This window comes from Haliaeetus leucocephalus, unplaced genomic scaffold, assembly GCF_000737465.1.
Source record: "Haliaeetus leucocephalus isolate CR32 unplaced genomic scaffold, Haliaeetus_leucocephalus-4.0 Scaffold906, whole genome shotgun sequence".
In the NCBI taxonomy this organism is placed as follows: Eukaryota; Metazoa; Chordata; class Aves; order Accipitriformes; family Accipitridae; genus Haliaeetus; species Haliaeetus leucocephalus.
In genome coordinates, this window is record NW_010973342.1 from 4,658,509 (window position 1) to 4,680,659 (window position 22,151).

The window sequence follows — 22,151 nt, forward strand, 5'->3', positions numbered from 1 at the left end:
CTGATAGAAACTAGATACCTTCTGTTTCAGGAGCGACAGGATTTTGGGTTTTTTTTAATTATTATTGCAAGTCTTGTAAACATTATTAGAGTAGGAGACCATTGTAACAGTATTTTTGAATCAAATTTACTTAACAAGTCATTAAAATAAATTTCTCCTCTTCATTAAAATTTAGGATATTTAGCATAAATATCAAGCCCTTGGTTTTAGGATACCTGTCCCCAAAATATTAGGGAACAAATATTACAAGCACCCTGGTAATGCCTACCACTGATAGTATGTTAAAAACAGATTTTATTTTGCATGCAACTACAAACCAAATGGCAATTTTAATAATGGAAAAATTCTTGGTGATCTACAAGAAGTAGCCTAGGCCAGTGTGTTTTGCCCTAGAACAAAACAAAATGCAACGGGCTGACAACCTGATCCTAAGAGACTGACCACAAAGATTTATGGAGTTGATAGTAGCATCACACTCATGGTTTTATGGGGTTTTTGTGTGTTTTGTTTTAAAGAACCTTTCATTACAGCAATGTGAGAGAAAACTGCTAGTCAGAATTTGGGGTACTCAAAAGATTCCCTCCCTTCCCCCTTAATCCTAAGTAGTCCTTTCTCTTTTCTCATACCCATTAAAAATACTAGTGGCACCTACCCTTCCAGTTCAGAACTAAGGAATTGGGCTGCCATGAAAGCCAAATCAATATTATTCCACGTGTCTCTGAAATGCAAGTCATTAAGTAACATGTGGGATGCCACAACCATATCAGTTGGATAGTACCCTGATATTGATTACTGCAGACATTGTAATCAGAAGCTACATTTACATGAGGTGGCTTAAAAAAAAGCCAATTTTCTGATCATCTTAACCTATAGTAAACCAAATTATTTGCACAGAAGTCTTCATTATTTACATGTCAACTATACAAGTAATACAAAAACTCTCAGTTGAGCACCAGTGCTGACTTAAGGAGTAATACCTTCAAGTCAGAATATTAGTATTCCCTGTCACAAGTGAATTCTGATACACTCTCAGAAGTTTCCCGTTTCTGTATTGGTTGTATTCAGACCACTACTTTGTTTGTGTCCATCTTCCACATTCCAAGGAGATTAGTAATAGCAGCAGTTTTATAAAAGGTGTAGGTATCATGGACAGCTTTCACAGCATAATCAGTTCAGATCTTTTTAAAAGAAAAGACCATAAAATCCACTGATCTGGATTGTAAGGTTTTACCAAGAGTTCATTAAATGGACTTTATATACAATGAATGTGAGAATAAGTGGCTGAAACAGAGTCAGTTTCTGTGTGCAAACAATGGGATGTCCAACAGTGGCAGGAGTCCACATTTAATTCAAGGGCAGTAGGGAACCCATTTGTCCTAGGCATCAGTGAATTATGCCAGTCATGTCACCTTGGTTTAGAGTAACCATAAGGACACCGAAGAATAAGGCTGTCATGACTAGGTAAGACATGAATGCTATAGTACTCGACCAAACTTCCCATGTTCAAAAACATGATGTCTGAATCCAGGTAAAACTTGCAATCCTGTTGTAGAACAAAAACATATGTTATAATTGACAGTAATTTTTCCAACTCAATATTTAAAAAAAAACCCAAACATCATCAGAACTAAAAAGTTCTTTCAAACAAGCTACTGCTTTGCAAGCTAGTCGCACAGACAAGTCCAAATTAAACTCAGGAATTTAATATTCCTTCCTTTAGGATTTGGTTGGAGCTGAAATTTAGATGTGAACATTTACAGCTAGTTTGTCTTTTGCACAATACAGCAACTAGAAAGCCCAGATCCGAGTACTCAGACTCTCATCCTAGACCAGATATTTGTAAATCAGCTTATTTTTACTTTTAGGAATGTGAAGAAGTTTAGACTTTAACTTGTTAGTTCTGGTATATCCCTATACACATGCACTCTTTATACGCATATAAATACATGGAATTCATACATATATACATGCACATATATACACAGGCACACATAGTACAGCTACTAACCTTTTCAAAGATTCTGTAGTTTCTCACTTTTTCTGCAGATTCATCCCATACAACCAATACCTTGAAGAATAAAAATGCAACATATTCAGTCTATGCTAATAAACTCTAAGTCAATGTATTATTAAGGAGTTAGTTACAATCCAGCCTAAAATAAATAAATAACCCCCCCGAAATTATAATAGTGATTGTCTCAGATTTTCTTGCTTTAAGGAAAGAGCACATCTAAATTGTTAAATACTTTGTCATACGTAAGATACAGTATCTCTAAATCAAAAAGGTTTTTGGGGGTAGATTCAGCAATTGCAAGTTACCTTTCCAGGCTTAGTAGACGAGTTCCTAATACAGTACAATCCATTTTGCGGTCGGCCCCGCGGGCTACTAGCTTTAAATGTCCTAAAAATAATACAGCAATTACATATATTAGCATTTTCTGACTCAGATAAGTAAAATGCCTAGATTCTTAAAATTCTTATTATAAATCTCTATTTTGGTTGTAGTAATTCATAGTACATCATAGCTGAAGGAATTTCACTGTTCTAGCATCTGAACCAGCAACACAGCACAGAAGATCTGGCTTTCTGTCCCATCTAGCATCCTGGCAGAACAACCTTCCCTAGATAGAGCAAAATCACTTTGCAAGTAGTATGTATTTTCATTTGATACATGAGCACTGAACTAACTCCCCTAAAAAGTGATTTCCATCTTAAAGGAATTTATATACTTTTATTGTGGTTTTAAACACAAATTGTGCCTATCAAAAATGATCTTTGGACTACTGTTCAGTGCAGGTTTTTGTAGGACTTCTAAGCAACTATTTTAAAGTCACATTCTACCTTTCAACTTCAAAGGATTCAGAAGTATTAAGAAATATTGAAGCAGGGAGCCCAACCTGTAAAAAAAAAAAAAAAATGAAGAAAATAAGTCACCATGTACGTCAATGACAACTCAAAATGCTAGCAACTTGTTACGCAAATAAGCTACAGCCATCAGTATCTGAAATTATTAATGGTGATTTAATCTTTCCTTTATGCTTGTTCCTCCTTTACATCCAATATTAAAATCCAGAATTTATCAAGGCATTCTTTAAAGCTAAAAAAAAACCCAAACACCCCCCCTCCAAAAAAAAAAAAAAAAAAAAATCACACAGCACTGTGTTTTCAGAAAGTTATTTTTTCCTGAAATAATGCATTTAAAACATTCCCAAGAGTATACATAAGCAACAAAAAATACTCTCTGAGAACAGATCATCTGCTTGATCTTACTTTTTCATAGTCATCATCAGAATCATCATCAGGTTGGTTTGGCTTAGAGGGTAGTGCTGGTTTTTCAAATGAAAAGCTTCTAAAACTCTGCCCATCTGGTGGTGATCTCCTGGCAGAAACAGAACAAAAACTGAAGGACATCTCCTCAGGAAAACAGAACAAATATACACAAAACACTGAAGGGATAATAAAACTGGAACTGCAGAACAAGTTTCAGTTTAGCCCCCAACACAGATCAATTCAGGTTACAGGGACCTCTAGAGAGCATTTAGTCCAAGCTCCTGCAGAAAGCAGGTCCAACTAGGTCAGGAAACTGCATCCAGTCAAGTTTTGAGTATCTCCAAGGATGGAGATTCCACAGCCTCTCTGCAGAAACCTGTTCTGGTGTTTCACCATCCACGTGGTGAAAAGTTTTTCCTAATACATAGCTGTAATTTCCTAGGTTGTGACTTCTGCCTGTTGCCTCTTATTCTACCACTGCAGACCACTAAGGCCTTGCTCTGTCTTCTCCATACCTACCTGTTAAGTAGTTGTAGACAGCAGTGATCTCCCACTAGCCTTCCTAAAGGTTGAATGAATCCAATTCTCTTAGCCTTTTCTCACATACTATGTGCTATAGCCCAAACATATTGGTGGCCTTCCACTGGTTTCACTCCAGTATATCAATGTCTTCCTTGTACTGTCTTTAAAGAGTTTATTACTTGTTCTTCAGAGCTGCTAAACAATCCAATGGACAAAAATACTTTCATCTGACTCACCACCATAACTAGTTCCACAACCCTTACTAAAGCTGATCTGAATGTAAAATGAAACACATTTCCTATCTCCACAGAAGCCTAAAATTGTTTTTGCAGTTTATTGAGGTTCTGACAAAGGCTTCTTATTCACTGCAAGCAAAGGCTATTAAGTCTTTAAGACACGACTGAAAACAAATGAACTACAAAATTTTGGTGTAATTTTTTTCAAAGTTTGGTTTATCTACTATTTCTTTCTGAACTATTTCAGAAGCTAAACTCATTGCAAAAGTTTCAAATAACAAGTACAGAGGCAAAAAAGCACACCACTGTGAGGAAGAGAGGGATGGTGCAGGGAAGAGAAACAGATATCGATGTGAATCTGAGAAATATGTCTGTCAACTAGTTAACTAATAACACAATGGAAAAATTTAATAGTGCATTGTATTTTTGTACTTACTGTAACTGGGAACATGAAGACTTCTCTGGTCTAGGCTTGATTCCAGGGGGCTGGTGGCTTGGCACAGGTGGCTTTGGGAACACTGGTGGCACAAACAGTCCAGGTTTACCATGTTCTCTTGGCACTTTGGGCTCTACTGTTTTTTCAGTAAACTGTGACAGCTTGGGTTTACTGCCTGGTAGCGGAGGAGGAGTTCGCAGTGAAAGGTTTAAGGTTTTTAGCTTCTCACATCCTTCTGGAGTAGAAACAACTTGAGCTAGAGGCAGAGGCTCTGGAGGCAATGAGCAAGATTCTTTGACATATACCGGCTTTTTGAAAACAGGTATAGTGGGCACGGGGGGCAGCTGTTCACTTAGTCTCCGGCTTGAGGATTGAATCTTTAGATTAGGTTCAGCTCGGCACTGTAACAGGGGTTCTCTCATGTTTAAGAGATCCTCTGGTTTGATATCAGGTAAGCTTCTTTTAGGAGGCGGTGGTGGTACTGGCACAGTAGATTTGCCAGCAAAGGAATTTGCCCTTGATTCTGAGAAGTTAGCTTTTCTGACATGAGGAACCGGTGGAGGCGGGTAGGCTGGGGGCAGGACCATATCTACAGAAAGAAAACATCCAAAAGACATAACACACTGAGGGGAAATACTGTATTTCAAGAAACGAGACTTTTCAAATTTATTTTGTATGTGATTTAAGATATTTCACTGGCATCTGGTCTGATAGTACCCAAAATGCTCAATAAACATGTAACTTGCAGCACAATTCTGAATGCTATGTGTAGTAAACTCCTGTAATTTTTATTCAGGCATAGCTTATGATAACTTAGCAAAGAGGTTTCCCTTTGCTAAAAATAAAGAGACTACGTTAAAAGCATTACCACTCCTCCAGTCTGATGACCAGATACAGGTCCTTCCAGGGCAGGAGGCCTGCAAGAAAACATGCCCTTAAAGGCATGTAACACTTTCTGTAAATCGTTACTGCTGTTTCTAGGACCTTTTGACCCTAAATACCTCTCAAGATCAGATACCTGTGCGTTACTTCAGTTATTTCACCACCTGCAATGCTTTAGATACAACGAAGCCAAAATAATAATCTGGCATTCTACATGAATATTGTCTTCATTGGGGGCCTTTCATGGGGCCTTTTGTGAAGGGAATGAAAGAAATCACATACCATCTTTCACTATGTCAGAAGTGTCTGGCTGCAAGTAAGACTCATCCTCTTCCTCCTGGTCGTAATCTGCAGATAAAAATCAATGTGTCAGACTCTGTTAAGTACTCCTGGAACCATGAAAGAGTATTGAGTACTTACTGCTTTTTGATAAACAAGTATTTTTCAGTCGAATTTTTTCTTTTTTAAAAGACTTGAAAAAAATTTATTTATTATATATTTTTGTCCACCTCTCTGCTATTTAGAGTATGTGTTTCCTTAAATTTTGATGTCAATTAAGAAAGCCATCCCTTACAACAGTGGGAGATGAACTACACTGCACATCGATTTTTTTCCATCTTTCAAGTTTAAATTTTCTTTCTGGTGACACTTTCTAGTGTTATAGCCTTCCTGAGAAAAACTGAAATTCGTTGCAGAGACACAACTACATGGATGTACTGGCAAAACCAGTTGGAAAAAAAAAAAATCCCCAAAACCTAACCCTAACACAGAAAGATTTATGATTTTTGTAATATGGAAGCCTAAGCAAGCCTAGTGATCTACAAAACAATTAATTCTTTTGCCTTGCTCTGGTAACAAAAAAATGCACCATAAGAAACGGCTTAAGTGGTTTCAACATTGCCTCTAACTGTAAGTCACAATGATCAAGACATGAAAAGCATGCTACTTCTAGGCAGTAATTTCTCATCACTGACTATGACAGAGTCTCAAGGACAATATGCAGTATTTCCCCAAAGAAATGCACAAAAAAAAAACCACAAAAAGAAAAAGGTAAGAGTATCTGATAAAAATCAGTTAGCTCTTCTAATTTTCCTAATTTAAACTCCTGCTAGGCTTCTTAACATCATTTGTATTGCATACAACCCTTCCCTCCCATAAACACAGAAGTACTAAACTACAATCATACATGAAATGCTGATGAGTCTGTTTTTCTCTGCTTTGCAACAATTGAACCGGATTTCCTAAAAAGACTCACTCCTGCCTTTTTGTCCTAGTCAGGAAAAATAGTCAGGAATTTCCTTGCAGGAAATGAGAGTACTTGCTCCAATCAACCCTGCCCGTAGAAATCTGAAAGGGCAGATGGGAAAAGGCATAGTAAAGGAATTATGTTGAACCTTGAGGCGAGGCTTCTCATGATGGATTTTACTAACACATTTCTCGACTAGGAGGTCAGTTGCTGAAATATGCTGTGAATGCCTATCTGACAGGCTTTCTGTAACATCCTCACTTCTAATTAAAAAATAAACACACTCAGCCTGAACTGTTTACTGTGAAACAACTACAGCAATGAACAGGTATCAAACTTTGAATAAAAAAGTCTATGTTAAGAATGAGATTTTCAGAACCTTACTTCAAAAAGTTACTCAGTTTGAAAGTTATTGAAGAATGTTACCCTATGCATTTGACCTAGGCCCATCCTATGCCTAATGTAAGATCTTCCTGAACCAGAGAGATGATCAATTCTGTTTCATACTAAACAGACTATAACACAAATGCCACAACATCCCAGTGTCGGTGACTGCTTGTTTTGCAGGACAGGTGAATTAATTTCACCGTCTAGATAGGAGGTAACTAGCTCCACAATGTTTTACTGCATTGTCTCCACATGTTTTCAGAACATACTTTTAAGGGACTAATATGCTATTATTATAATTGTATTCAGTTACTGTCAATAATATTCAATTATCATAATAAAGATCACTTTGTATTTCTACACTATGACCTATGGACATACTCAAAAGTTTTATCTTTTTGCTAGATCTACAAACTCTCCAACATGCAGTCTTAATAAAAATTTTAAATAGTATTATTGGGGTGTCAGACACCAGCTTGAAAGATCTGAATTTCTTTAGTTACCATTTATTTTTACTAATGGTTTATGGCACAGAATATCTGCTTCTGTTGCAAACTGGGTCAGTTTGCTTAAGCTATTGGAATAATTCCTGCAGAATCCAGAAGAAATAAATAAGCAAATAAATAAATCTTATTTATCAGTGTCTAAATTTGTCACCTTCATTATCTGCTGAATGATGAGAATACTTGATATCAATGGGACGTTCTACTGAGCCATAGAAACTGTCTGCATCAGAACCAGAGTCACTGCAAAAGAAAAGACAGAGTACCTTCTGCATCACCGTGTTATCAGTCTTGGGACAGTAATGTCTGTTAGCAGGACTGCAGCACTGGAAAGGAATGCTGGAAAAGCAGAAGCAATCTATTCCTATTTACCAGTTAACAGCCAGGTATGGTGCTGCTGTCTTTTTAAAGTTTTTATTTGTTTTACACAAAGCTGACATTTAAAAGTTCTCTTAGTAAAAAGATTTATTTTTGTCTTGGTATTCTTTAAACTGTGTATTAGGAAGGCCTTTCATTCTTGGGCCTTACTGCACCTGTTTTTATTTCACAGTAAATTACTTGTAGGTGCAAAGAGCCTAAAACACCACTGTCAAGAGCTAGTGCAAAAGGGATAAAAAGCAAATAAAGATTAAGGGTTTATACCTGAATTCTGTTATTGTTTCTTTCTTCTCATGGTAATGATCAATTTCCTTCCTCAAGGATAGCATCCAACTCTAAATAAGTATAAAAATACAACATTCAACACATCCATCTTTAAATCATTAAACAAAGATGCACAGCATTTGTTCCCTCTAAGAACAGAGTAACTGTGCAAGGAATCTACATTGAAATAGTATTTATCCATGACTTTATACTGAGAGGCCTTATCAGTCAAATGTTTTGACTATCTAAAATGCTATAAGAACATATTAAAATACTAAACTTTCACTTTGCAAACTTCAAGCTGTTATTTCTAAACCAGGTACTTGTTCACAGTGTGTTTACAGGTAAGAGATTTCAATTAACAGTTTTCGTACTTTATCAAAGGCTTAACATACAAATATTTGTTCCTTGGCTAAAAATAAAATGAGGAATATGGAAGAAACCATGCCATCTAGTATGTCACTTATAGTCATTCCCTAAATTACAACTTGAACTGACACTAGCTTAATAGTTAAAACTTCAGACATGATTTTCAGAGGAGCCCAAAGAACTAGGTATACAAATTTCAGTGACAGCTGCATGTCCAGTTCATTTTGATTTTAGGGAAGTCCAAGATTCACTTTCTACTTCAAGGAAAATTACACTGCAAAAGAAGAAGAAAGTTACCTTTCTTTCATCTTCAGATGAAGCTGAAAAAAACCACGTCCTGTGCTTCTTGCTAATGTGAACTAACTTGAAAGGAAACACATTGCTTGATGTTGTCTCCTCAGCTGCCCGCATAACCCTGAGAAACAGAACAAACAATACATAAAAATCTTAATTTATAAAGTTAATTCTGCTGTGCAAGTCAAAGGTCTGATAGAAAGCAGTTTTACTGGCCAGTTTTACCTTACAAAAAATAACACCCAAGCCCAGGAAAACACCACAAAAATCCCCATATGTACATTTGTAGTACTTCTCCATTAAAGTGGTAGGAAGAACAATGCAAGAGCACTGACAGGAGAACAAGCACTAGTTAAACCACCAGCCAGACTTAGAAATAGATGTTTTGACCACATTGAAATTCAGTAGTTTTAATGAACTGCATTAATTCACAAGCTTCACACCACGGTAAGAAGCATTTATGGTGCCTGTGATCCTTATTTCAGAAAGGTACAGAGGAGAAATCAAAACACAGCTTTTCCGTGAAAATAAAAGATAATTAATATTAAAAGTTAACTTATTTTTCCACCTTTCCTTTATAAACAGTTTCTTGCACTACTTTTATTATTTTAAAACAAGCATAACTCAACCTCTTTCACAAACTGCATTACATAAGTTTGTTTCTTTTTAATTTTTCCCCAGAGGGGTCTCAAATGAGGAAATTCCTTACACATACAGAAATTTGGTTGTAAATGCTCGCTATAAGGCTTTGGAATAAAGGAGGAGACTAAAATCCTAGGACTGTGGGGAATCTAAAAGTAACATGTCTAAGATTTATTCAGCATATCCATAGAGAAATTTGACTAAGTTTTTTTACAATCATTATTGGGGCTTGCTTTCTTGTTCTTAAACTTTAACTCACCAATTTCCTCATATAATACAGTATTTTTGTAAGTCCTTAATATTTAGGGAAGGTGGTTTGTAAACGTAGAAAAAAAGATTCTCAGAGACATTTGGGTTTTAGTTAGGTACCTAATCAGGATAACCTTATTTTGAAATAAAATATATCTAATCAACACCCCCAAGCTGCCATTAAGAACCATGTCAACTGCAAAATTATTTCAAAATTAGAGATTGCACCTTTTTTTAGAACCCCAACCCTACTTTTAAGCTGGAGGTTGTAGTTTTCTGCATCTGCCCAGTCCAAAACAAAGTGAAATAACTTACAGTTCCTTTTGTGGCTAATGTTAAGGCTAATAAGGATGTTAATGTGGGAAACACCCATGGTACAGCTGGGGAGGGATACTAGCAATAGGCATCACTATACATTTTGAGTCACTAGTGAACTCAGCACTTTCTGATCTCCTGTCCACTCTTAACAAACTAAGGCTATTGAAGAAAGACTGCAAAATACAAGTCCACGGAAGCCTTGAAGTGACTTGTTTTCACACAACCTTATGCAACTACCCAGTCTAACAAATTCTTTAATTTCAAATTATTTTTCAATAATGCTTGTGTCTGTGCATAATACTAACCGAGACCTGGTCCCAATTCCAACCAAGGTCTCTACAAGGCTGCTAGAAAGCAGATTTATTAAAAAGTAACAACACAGTCCCTAGCATTTACAAATTCCATTGTATTTTTCACATTAATGTGATTACAGAAGCTAGTGTCATGACCAGGTTACAGTATAGGTTTCTTATACAAATGAATCTTGAAGTTTTAGTTGGCTACAATGTTTACAACTGCATTCCCATAAAACATGCCATTGTTGTAGTCAGTTAGAAAGCTCTCACATTCTAATAAAAGATTACCTTATTCCAAAAGTCTGAGAACATTATGCAGTACAAGAATAACATTAAAGTTTACAAATACAATAAAGTTGCAGTGGTTAGGACCAATAATGTGATATTTCTCTACATTGTGTCTCATTATTCCTTTCTTAGAATTAATTACAACACCACCAAATTCCTAAAGCTAAGTTAGACTTCTATTAGTAGGCCTCATACATATGCTGCACTCAGATTCTGATAGTACTGGTTAACTTGAAAAAGACACCTATTTTGGCCTTCAACTTAAAAAGCAAATATTAAGATTTATAATGTGTAGCGAAATGAGTCAGACATTTTGCACATGCATTCTCTCATTTATCACTCCCATAGTTGATTCAGTTTTGTCACTAATTAGTGTTACTGAATCAGTAACTCCATAAATATTCCTTTCTGATTCCTTTCTATTTTTGTGACAATCATTGAAATCACTAGAGAACAAAGATCATTTGTCGGAAAGAATCCGCATCTACCTGCATGTGCAAAGCCTGCATTAAGTCAGTAACAAGAGTAAGCCCATTGCAATTTTAATAGCTTTACTGGTTAAATTACAAAAGATAAAGGCTATACACTTGCAAAGCACAGGAAACATCATATATACAATTTGGAAGAAATACATCTCTTGGAATCTGAGATCAGTGCTTAACCAAACAACAGATGTAGTTGCCTTTAACTTTGTTGGAAGTGAAAAACATAGTCCCCTGCATTAAGCAAAAGGAGCTTGGATGTTAAATAAGTTCTTTGGCACTCACCTGTTGTAACCATTCAAAGAAAATGCACCCTGTGGAGATGCAGATGTGCTGCTCTTAAAATAGTAAATACATCCCTCATGGATAATCACAAATCTCAATGGCCCTGGAAAGATAACAAAAAAAAGTGAGCAAAATATAAATCCAAAGGCAGTACATTAACTAGAACCTCTTAACTTGGGTAGAATTATCATTTAAGATTTTAGTAATCTTATTAATCATTATAAACGAGCACAAACTAGTTAAGTGACAGCTCATTCATGATTAGTCACATGGTAAAGCTGTCCATTCACAGAGTTTCAGGACTAAGGGTAGTATGTGCTTCCCTCATTTGAGAGGCAGCTGATGTGATAACTTCAAAAGAAGCCTAAGAGACTGCAGGTCTGACCTCCACCTGTGCTTCTTTACTAGACGAATAAGCTAATGTAAGAATGCAACTTAAAACAAAATGGGAGGAGGGTAGCCACAGGCTACAAATACATATTTATGTCCATCCCAAAACTGTGACAGCATCTCCCTCTCTTCTTTCACCTCAAGTACATAAAGCTGCCAATAAAATTATGTTTTATTTTCTTTTTTTAAAGGGGCCATTTTATCAAAGGCAGTAATCTTTGTCCTTAACTATATTAGAATAGTTTAAACAGGGATAGCAAATGAATAGCGTATAAATAAATGCAAAATCTTAAGGTTTCTCCATGTAAATAGATCCTGATTCCAGAAGCAATTACTGTTTTTAAGTACAGCCTAACGTTGGCAGTAAGAAAATTTCCATTTCACAACAGCAGTAGGAGATGGGGACATTTTTCCAGTACAGAATAACGGACTGCAAAAAAAGCTGAGTACCAATTTCTCTTAGAAAAGAATATTTGAAATTGATACATATCCCAGGAATCTGCTTCTGTCTTTAAAATCTTACTTGTGAAGGACTTAATAAGAGATTTAACCAAGTAAAAGAAAATCAACCACAAAATTTATCATCTAAGATTTATAGTTCCAAAACAATTAAAGGAAATTGTTTCAATATGGGTCTTTCATACATATATTCTAGTAAAATTGTAATTCAGTACAGACAAAGTAAGCGAAAGAACAGCTTCCTTAAATAGTCTGCTAACATGAAATGTGGCCCCAAAATGGCCCCAAAGGCAAGCATTTAAAACATTTAATTTAGTTAATACCTCATTCAACTTACACTTCAAGATCTGCAGCTGGGTGCCTCCCTTTTTATGAAGATACCCTGATTTGGTCACTCCTCCAGGCATTGTCAAAAGGTTTTGTGCTCCAATTGCCTTCATTGGGACTGGCCAGACCTGCTCCTGTGAGGCCATCGTTCTGCAATTTAGAATCATTAAAAACAGTTTAAAACTTAGATTTTACTTTAAGAAGTGAGTACCGAGAAACAAAGCTTGTTTCCTTAAACAAGTTTTCCAAACAACTAACATGGTTCAGCAGTCAAGTATGTAGCACAGACGGGTGTTCACAGATTCCAGGAAGTTTCTAATGTATAAAAAACCCATGGTGCAGAAAGTCCCGATTTATTTTTATACAGCTCTCAAAAGTGATTGACAGTTGTCGAAACAATGGAAGAGTGCTTAGTAAATGTTATTTAAGTATTTGTATTTTTAAAATGCCCCAGGTAACACTGTGAGACTTAATCAGGCAGGCGACTAGAAAGAAAATCAGTTTCTTCGCCAAAGTTCTAAGCCATGCACGTATATAAAATCTAATTTTCTGTATAATGAAGGAATCAACAGTTGTATTTTAGTAACTGCAGTATCCAGTACTACCTACTCCTTATATTTGCATGTTTTATTCTGAATGAAATCATTAGTATATAATCTCATACTGGATGTCATATGTGACAGCATCCTGTGCCAATAAAGTTCATCTCAGATTGCTGCAGGCTTACATTTAAATTAGATACCAATTATTAATGCCATGCTCCACCAAGCACCTTTGCAGTTAACACTTCTTCTGTGGTGATCTTAAACAGGTTACCAAAAAAATTAGTTTGTTAAGTAGTATTTTTTTTCCTGTCTGATACATCACTATGACACCTAACTTTCTTCAACTGTTAATGGAACTAGGCTAAAAATCCTACTGTGTATACAGAAAAGAAATCATGCATGAACTGAATGGGAAGTTAGACCTAGACATAAAAGGTTCTGTTATCCTCAGGTGTAAGGCTAGAGACCTTTGCTGGTAAGAGGCAAACTAATAAAGTTTCAGTTAATTAGTTTCTGATAAAGGAATGATGGTTTAGAACTGAAAAGCTTTTAGTGGAGGACTGAAATCTAATGGATCCTGCTTGCTTCTCCTTTCCCCAAAAGGAAATCAATAGTGTAGCTCAGCATGGGAATCCAAGAGCCTACAGCACAACACACCTACCTGAGCACTACTCTCTCCAGCCTAAGATGACAACTTGAAGTACCCATACTGAAAAGAATAAGCAAGTGATACAGTTTTATTGAGGGATTAATTGCAACAGCAGAGAACGTATCCCTTGTATATGTGTTAGAAAAAACAAAAATGCTAGTCAATTGATCTTTCAGTGGATCAGCTTAGGATTTAGATCTAGCTGCTTGCCATTTGCTGATGATGCCTGTGTAGGGAGGTGTGGAAATTACTAGCAATGTCTACCAGGAGAGTTTAAACTCAATTAAATTCTCTAGGCAGCCTAGAAAACTTAATCACAAAAATTAGGTTTTAGTCCCCAGTGTTATAAAACAGGCACAAGCAGAGAAGATAGGATCCAAGGCCCTAGAAAGGTTCTCACAGCAGACACTGCAATGCACCATGGTTTCCCAATTTTCCTCCAGGACCTTCCTGCTCACCAGAAGGTAAGTTACTTTTGTTGTATTCAGCTATATCCTTCCTTCTGCTATTTCCTCCCTGTTCTTATTATATGATTGAGGTCCTTCCAAGCTGAGTTGTTCCTTCTTCCTCCTCCCCACAATGAAGTTTCTAGCAACAGCAATGTGTTAACAGGTCCAAGAAGCAGCTACACACAGGTATTTTATAGTTTTTAAGAATTTTTTAAAAAGTCATAAAAGTTAACACCAACACCCCCCCCACCCCCCCAAAAAAAATCCTTCAAATTAATTCTCCACATCTTGCAGAAAAGACAAAGTGAGGGAAACGGAGAGCATTAACCAGCTGGCTGCTGATAGCAAGCCACACTGCAGTACTGCTAAGAGTGATTTCCTTGAAATGAGAAATGCAAAAGCAAGTCCTGGGCTAAATTTTTCTTTTAAGAACAGGCACATCAACATTCAAACATTAGAAGTTAATGTATGATGAAGTTATTATTTCAGTCTGTTTCTAGTTACATTCAGAAAAAAGAATAAGTAAAAATGGAACCTTTTTATTCAAATATACTCTCATGTCAGTTTTCTTGAACTAACTCTAACATTAGTCTCAATGCCATCCAACAGTTTGAAGTTCATCACGGCTCTTCAAATCCTGTGTGCTTTTACTACAAAGAACAGAACAAGAAAGGACTTAAGCACCTAGCCTTTGGTGTGAAACTGTTTCAGTGTTACATACTTAGGTTGAAAACATATCAGAAGAGGCAGAGTTAAATGTCTCAGAGAGGTTATCCAAAACAACCAGTAAGCTGAGATTTCTAAGAAGCCAAAGACAAACACAGGGGACAAGGGTATCCCACCCTAGGTAAATACAGAAAACAAATATTTGACTAGGTCATGTTGGCCTTCACTATGGGAGTAGACTAGTTAGACTACTTGCTAAAGCATGCCTGGATGGGGCATTTTCTCCTCCACCTGAAAAGCCAGAATATCAGGCAGACAGAAAAAAAACCATAAAAAATAAAAAAAAAGTGGAAGCAGAAGAGCAAGCAGTGGAAAAAAAAATAAATCCAGTTCTACAGTGTGATGACTACAGGCTTTAACTGAGGGGAAAGGACAGCAGAGTATCAGGTTCTGCTTCCTCTATTCATGATCATTTCTTACTTTTAGCTACTTACTATAAAATGGTCCTGAGAATAGACACCAAACCTCAGAACTTCCCCATCCCAGCTAAGTGAATAAGAGATGTGGCTGAACTCCAGGCAAGCAAGTACACATTGTAAGAGCTAAAGAGCCCACCTAATATACCAGACTTTTCAATACATTTTGAGGCTGCTACGCCTATTTTCTGGATCTGTGGCTTATAGCACTCCCCATCACATCTGTAGACTCCTCAAGCACTTTCATCTGCAGACGCACAGGAAGGACACTGGTATTCTGAACTGAAATATTTGGTAGGCTTGTAAAATCCATTTAAGTACTTGAATTTAGTCCCAAGCAGATTTCTCTTCTTTTCTTGACAGTACAAAACAACTCTGGAAGGACACTAGATGCTATTTTGCATTAAGCTGCTGGGAGAAAGCTGTCAAAACAACGCAACCAATGGATCTTTATTGTAGCGGTGGGAAGAAGGAAAATCAAAAGGTCTTGAAGATTTTTTTGGCCTTAGCATCTACAATATGGTTGCCTTTAGCTCACTGAAGCGGTTCCGTTCCTTCCACTCTCATTTTTTTAATACATTACATGAGGAACAGATCAATGTTGCATTACCAGGTATACACAACAGCAAGCACTGAAGTCACTGTAGAGCCTGTTAGCTCCGTGATCATTAAGAACAGAAAGACATCTCCAAGTTGTTTCTTATGCAGTTACATTCTTGCACTACAAGCCAAAGACCCCACAACAAATTTTCACCCCAGGTGCATCAGCAGAGTCTCACAATCAGGATGGAGCTGACAATGAAGCTAACAGAAAGGGCCCACTAAGTGAAATCAGAGCCAAGCCATGCTCTCTTTCTGACGCTGGTCCTTTGTTATAAACAGAAGGTACCATTACTCACGCATCGTTTTGTGCAAGCTTCTAGTAATAGCTACACACTTTATTCTTCTCTCCACTCACCAAGGGATGCGTATCTTTAAATTATCCATGAAGCCTCCAAACCCATTATAAGCGACTATGGAATCAACCTTCTCCCCCACTGAAACAGCACTGAACTGAACCCTCTGAACCAGAAGAGGACAGCAGCAGACAGCGAAAGGCCTTGCATCCCTTTGTTTCTCAGATGATCCCCATGACAATTCTATGTCTGTGAGGGAAACAATAGGCCTTAGAGTTTAGTAGGAAAAACAGTGGAACAGGAATTTATAGGATTTGCTTCATTGTTCAACAGAGCTTTTGGAAAGACACAACAGTGCAGTTCACTGCAGTTCAGTGCAGAACAGTGTCACTCTCTCGAGCATGACACACTATTACTATTGTAATTACTTCACATATACAAACTGGTCTGCCAGACTAAAAAACAAACTGATTTGCAGTGTATTGTTAATCTATCAATAAAGTCAGTCCAAATCTATCACATGAGTATACTTCTCAAACACTATCACAATGAGCTGCTTTTTATTTCAAAGTACCATGAATAACAGCATGAAAAAAATGTGAAATTACACAACTCATCATGCAACCTAGATAATGCCAGTTTCTTCTGAATCATAACAGTAACGTTACCAAGCTCAAACTCTAAATGGAGAGTAGACTTTTGTTACTGCATAGTATGCAAACATACATTTGTGAAGTAATTTTAACCTATCCCCTCAGTCAGCATATATAGAATACCTAGATTGGAGGCTAGGGCATAACTTTACAGGGTAAAAGTCCCTCCACAAGTAAAAATAAAATTCTGCCACATCAAAAATCTGGAATACATTATAGAAGAACACTTACCCCTTTTGGCCTGAAGAGCTATTGGTATTCAACCCAATTAAAGCAAGTACAAGCCGAATCAACTAAGGATTGCATCCTGAAAGAGCCATGAGTCCTCAGTTCTTGCTTAACTTCAGCAGAACATATGGCAGATGTGATCATCTCCACATCTTGCAGTATATAGGCATAAAAACCCTCATCTCTGAAACTACAGCTGCCAAAACTTGTATTGAAAGTTCTCACTTTTTATAACAACATTTATGGTCTGTCCTGGAGCCCAGTTTGGTCATGCTGAAAACAAGTAAAAAACAGCTTCCAAAGCTGCAGTACAAAAATTAAACCCGATCTGAACTTGTAACAAGTATCTCTATGCCAATTATGCCTGAGAACTTTTTAAACTCCGTAATATCTCATAACCTCTAGTGTTTAAATTCTATTTTGAAAGTAAAACCTAGCAAAGCAAGATGCTAGTTTCCTTCTGAACACATAACTTACATATAACATTACATATATAACACACGACTTACAGAAACAAATGCATTCCTCCTATAATGCAGAGAGAGACTTAAGTTTCAGTCTCTACAAAAGGCTTAACCAAAAATGAGGCAGCATTACATACAGCAGAACTGTAAAATAAAAGCTTCCCCAATATGCTCTGAGCAATTCTGAATAAAAACTAGTTCTCTAATTCAACCACCTAAACGTTTAGCATCTGTTCTTAAAACCACTTTCTGCAAAATTCTCAGGTCTCTTTTCCGTATATTAACCATTCTCCAGTATTTCTAAAATACTCTTCCATATCTCTCATACGGTTTTGGTTACACATTCCATTTCTTAATACTTCTAACAGCCCCTTTCACAATAGTCTCTCAGAAGGATTAATAGCACAGTACAAACACTGTGAAGTCAAATAAATCTTACAGGACAAAGGAAACAGAGAATTAAGCCCAACTGAAATACACTGTTGTAAGCAAGTTTACTCAGTTTTAACTTGCTCTGCTTTTCTGGCAAATGTTTCCAACCAAGACTCGCCTCATCTCTTTGCCCTTCAGTTCTTTAGTCTTGAATTTTCTGCATGAGTTTAAAGTATTTTACCCCAGATACCATATTCTACTCTTAGTTTTAGTCTGCTCTCTACCTAAAAGAGAAGATGACAGAAATACAAGCCACAAATATGCACTAACCTGGTGACCATTCCTGATCGACACATAGTTTTTCTGCCGACAGTTTCCCCAAATGATTGTTTCCTTTGTGATGACAAAGCCATTAATAACTTAGGACCCCTCTCAGGCATGACAGGAACATCTCTGCACTTCTCCCTGTTCTGTGTATTATAAGGTAGCTGCTGTACACTCAACACACAAAAGGAAAAGAAACTCTCCCCCAACTGCTTGTGCATCTGCACTGCGGCCAAAAGGGACGCCTAGGCAATGACTTGTTTCCTTTGTTACTTCCTGTTTCCCCCAGTGTTAGCAGGCAGCACTATCTTTGTCAGATTTCCCAACTTCCCAGAGAGGTTATAAATCAAACCCTGCATACCTCAGACATCTGTCAGACATCGAGCCAGAAAGCAGAGCGGATTTTCCACTGCTCGCTTGCTTCCTACTCACCTTTCAATCAACTACTTTCCCATGGGAGAAAAAGAAAGTAGTCCTTTTTTCTTACAGTGGACTCCGGCTCTCACACCAGCAGAGGCACAGCTCAGAAATGCTGCCTGTGCTTCTGAAGAGCCTGTGCTTCAGGTATTAGCACTGCACCACAGAACTATGATAAGTATTTCATCTCTGTTTTCTTCTTTGTAGCTGGAGCTTGTCCTTCCCTCTTCAACCCAAGAAATTAACAATAGCCATTTTGAAAGATTATGCAGCATGTATGTGCTTTAGAGAGTCTTGCCTGTACATTTGACGCTATGCAAACCACAAAAGACAATAAAATTCGAATCCAAGACACTCACAACACAAGGGCAGCAATTATACAGGACAAGTATCACCAACTGATGATGAGTAAATGCCATTGGTTCACACTTATCTTCATCTGGACCTCTTAAAAGGATTCAAGTGTTTCACTGACTGTCTGGAATTAAACCCCCCAGACTAGAACATTCAAGTAAGACAAAAACAGCTAGCAAGTTTCAGAATGATGGACAAAACCTACACACATAAATAGGCCAAGTAAAGCTTACTTCATGTATTTTTGTGGAAAATGACATCAATCTGTACTCCAAAATAGAAGGAAGAAGTTTCTATACAATGTCTTTTCTTTGTGTAAACTACCCAACACTCAAAGCACAGAAGAAAATAACATTTCAGATACTGGCCATGGCTGTATTGGCTAGAAAAGCAATTCTCAGTCTTCACCATAGGGCATCCATTTGCCCTCCTTCCATAGCCAGGCTATATAAGAAGGGGAAGCAAACCATAAATACCACACACCTGCTGTTAGCTAAAAGGATCAGCACATCAACACAAAGTCCTGATGCTCTTTAATAAGAATCAATATCCAGTTGTCTCAGTAGCTTAATTAACAGATTTTTCACACAGAAAAGATGTAGAGGACTACATCTCAGCAATTTGTGAATTAAATTCACTTGCTTTATCTGCTACAATATCAGTTACCAATTTAGACTTTAAGCATTAACACGCAATGCTTTAAAGCAATCTTTCCCTTCCCCAGTTCTCTATCTAAGCATACTCTTCTAAGCTTGCATTAACATCTTTGCAACCTTTATCTCTACCTCAGTAAAAAAGAGATGATCAAAATGACAGCATTTGAGTGCATGTAACACTAGAAAAAAAATTAGTTCCTCTTTCCCTTTTCTGGTCTGACACACAAGTCTCGGTTTTCCCCTCCAAACTCCACAACTACAGTACAATGCTCTTTGGCCTCAACAGTCTCATTTTAATCATACCTCATTTATCCAGCACATGTTCCTGAAGTACTGCTTTTCCACCCTAACCTTTCTGATCCTGTCCTCTCCCTTTGTTCACTTAAGCATTCAGAAATACAGTATTTTTCATTTCACATTCTAAGATCCCCTTTTTATTTTTTTGGTGATTTCCAACACTAACAAGATGGTCACAGAGTTAGAACAGAAGCCCTTTCATATGTGCACACACACAAGCTGGTGTTCCGCTAGGGAACAACAACAACAAAAATTTTAGCTGTTTCACAGTTTTGGAAGAACGAAAATTCAACTTAACTTTCTAGACCGAACATTAAGTAGAAGGGTTGTGTTTCAAAATTGCAAATAAAGAGTCCAAAGAGACATGAAATCTTCATGGATTCGATTAACATGTCTGTCAGGAAAGTGAAAGAGTATTAAATATATCCTTCCTCACAACACAGAAGTCTGTCTTGCAAGGAACTCTGGTATATGGTTTTCAGACCACTAACCTTCATTTATCCCTACAAAATCAGTGGTGAGAAGGAACCTTGCACCAAGCTAGCCTAGGGAAAATTTCACTCAAAAGGAGTTACTTCATTTATTTAGCATTATGAGATTTCACTCAGATAACCTTAAAAGGAAGAACCAAAGCATCAGGAACCAACATTTGGATTTCATTCCAGCCGGGCCACTGCATCTGTCAATCGTCTCTGCCACGGTTAGGAACAGCTCTTGCTCCCAGTCAAAAGCAATCCTACTTATCTTTAGTTAATGGAAAGCAAGAGCAATCAAATATACATCTAGCACTATGCTGTCCTTGTCAGTGTAAATTCAGTAGTCTAGCTGAAGGGTTGAGTTGTCTCTGCAGCAAGAGAGCTTCCTCTTGCTGACCAATTTACAGGAAACTGCAAGAATGGAGTGTAAATAAAAGCAGCACAAGAACACAGCAACAGGAGAGGCAGAAAAATTAACAAATCAACAACAAAAGCATGAAAACCACTTTCCTTCAGCTGCAGCAAGTAGTCAGCTCAGTAATCAAGTTCTGTTCAGAATAAGGTAAGAGTTCATACATTATATATTTCCATAAAAGCCTACAGTACAGTAAGGCATTAAAGAAGGCCACATTCTGTTAAAAGTTTTACTGACTTTAATAAGCTTGAATCAGGAGTAGATTATTATGAGTTTTATTATTTCATTAATTCTACCAAACTCGTTTAGTCCCAAGTTTCCAGATCACAGCAGAAACAAATCCACTATATTGAGAGATAATGTATGTCAACTATATACTCCACAACTGCAGATTGTAAAAGAGCCAGTGTAAATTACTCACCTGAATCCTTCATCTGCTAGGTAAGGCAGTCCTGTGAAAATATGAATAACCATGCATCAGAATTACTTCTGCTGGGTGACCTGCAGAATTATAACAAAAAAAAAAAAAAAAAAAAAAAAAAAATCAGCACAAAGGGAAGAAATGAGGCCAGAACTTCCAAAAATCCTCTTTCAATGCTGAAAGAATTCCTATTCTTTAAGCTTCAACTATCATTCCTTCATTCAGCTTACTTAGGAAGAGCTGAAGAAGCCTTAATAATATTTTTACTTATTTACTTACATATATTTCAGAAAGTAGCTGGAGCCTTGATAATATATATTCAATCCAAAACTGAGAAACACTTCAGGTCAAAAAGCATCTGAGTTTCTATTTATATCCCACTGCTCTTAAGCTCTGAACATCGATGGACATATTGTTGGCTTGGAACTTCAAAAAAGCCAGCCAGCACTGGTCTGCAATAAATTAGCCATACTTGAGAGAAAGAGTTATCAATTTTAAAACAAAGTTGTAACTTTTCTTGGTTGTTTCACCAGCTTGGCAGAAGTCCTAGAAGATACTGACTCTGATTTTGGGATATGGTTAATAAACTTCATATATTGCTCAGATGTCTGTGGACCACAGTACAACCGCAAAGTATTTGCAGTACATGCATAGCTTGTAAAAAACAAATTATACTGTGCAGCTGGAAGAGAAGAACCTTCTGCAAACTCTCAGTATAAAAACATTATCATTTAACAGATTCTCTTACATCAGTTAGCCTTAAAAGATAACTTAAGACTTCATACAGATGTAAATAAGGATTGAATTAAAATCAGTACAGCTATCCTAGCATAATTTTCTATGTTGGCAATTTTATTATGAGGACCTTTT

The 22,151-nt window shown here is 37.0% G+C and overlaps 1 protein-coding gene across 2 annotated transcripts; it reads right to left on the bottom strand.

Annotated features, from left to right (window-relative positions):
- Positions 1–406: 406 nt before the first annotated feature.
- Positions 407–21,361, bottom strand: SH3BP2 (SH3-domain binding protein 2). Of its 2 annotated transcripts, none has more exons than XM_010583533.1 (13): positions 21,282–21,361; positions 12,534–12,673; positions 11,348–11,450; positions 8,791–8,908; positions 8,125–8,195; positions 7,637–7,725; positions 5,629–5,694; positions 4,465–5,053; positions 3,271–3,379; positions 2,842–2,897; positions 2,320–2,401; positions 2,009–2,068; positions 407–1,543 (listed from the first exon to the last, which is right to left on the bottom strand). In XM_010583533.1, exons 1-13 carry the CDS (start codon positions 21,332–21,334, stop codon positions 1,406–1,408), a joined length of 1,674 nt encoding a protein of 557 aa, XP_010581835.1. In that variant the 5' UTR covers positions 21,335–21,361; the 3' UTR covers positions 407–1,405. The 2 variants fall into 2 exon arrangements, with proteins under 2 accessions (XP_010581835.1, XP_010581834.1); XM_010583532.1 differs by lacking the exon at positions 21,282–21,361 and adding an exon at positions 18,252–18,403 and having other exon boundaries at positions 1,181–1,543.
- Between the last annotated feature and the right edge of the window lie 790 nt (positions 21,362–22,151).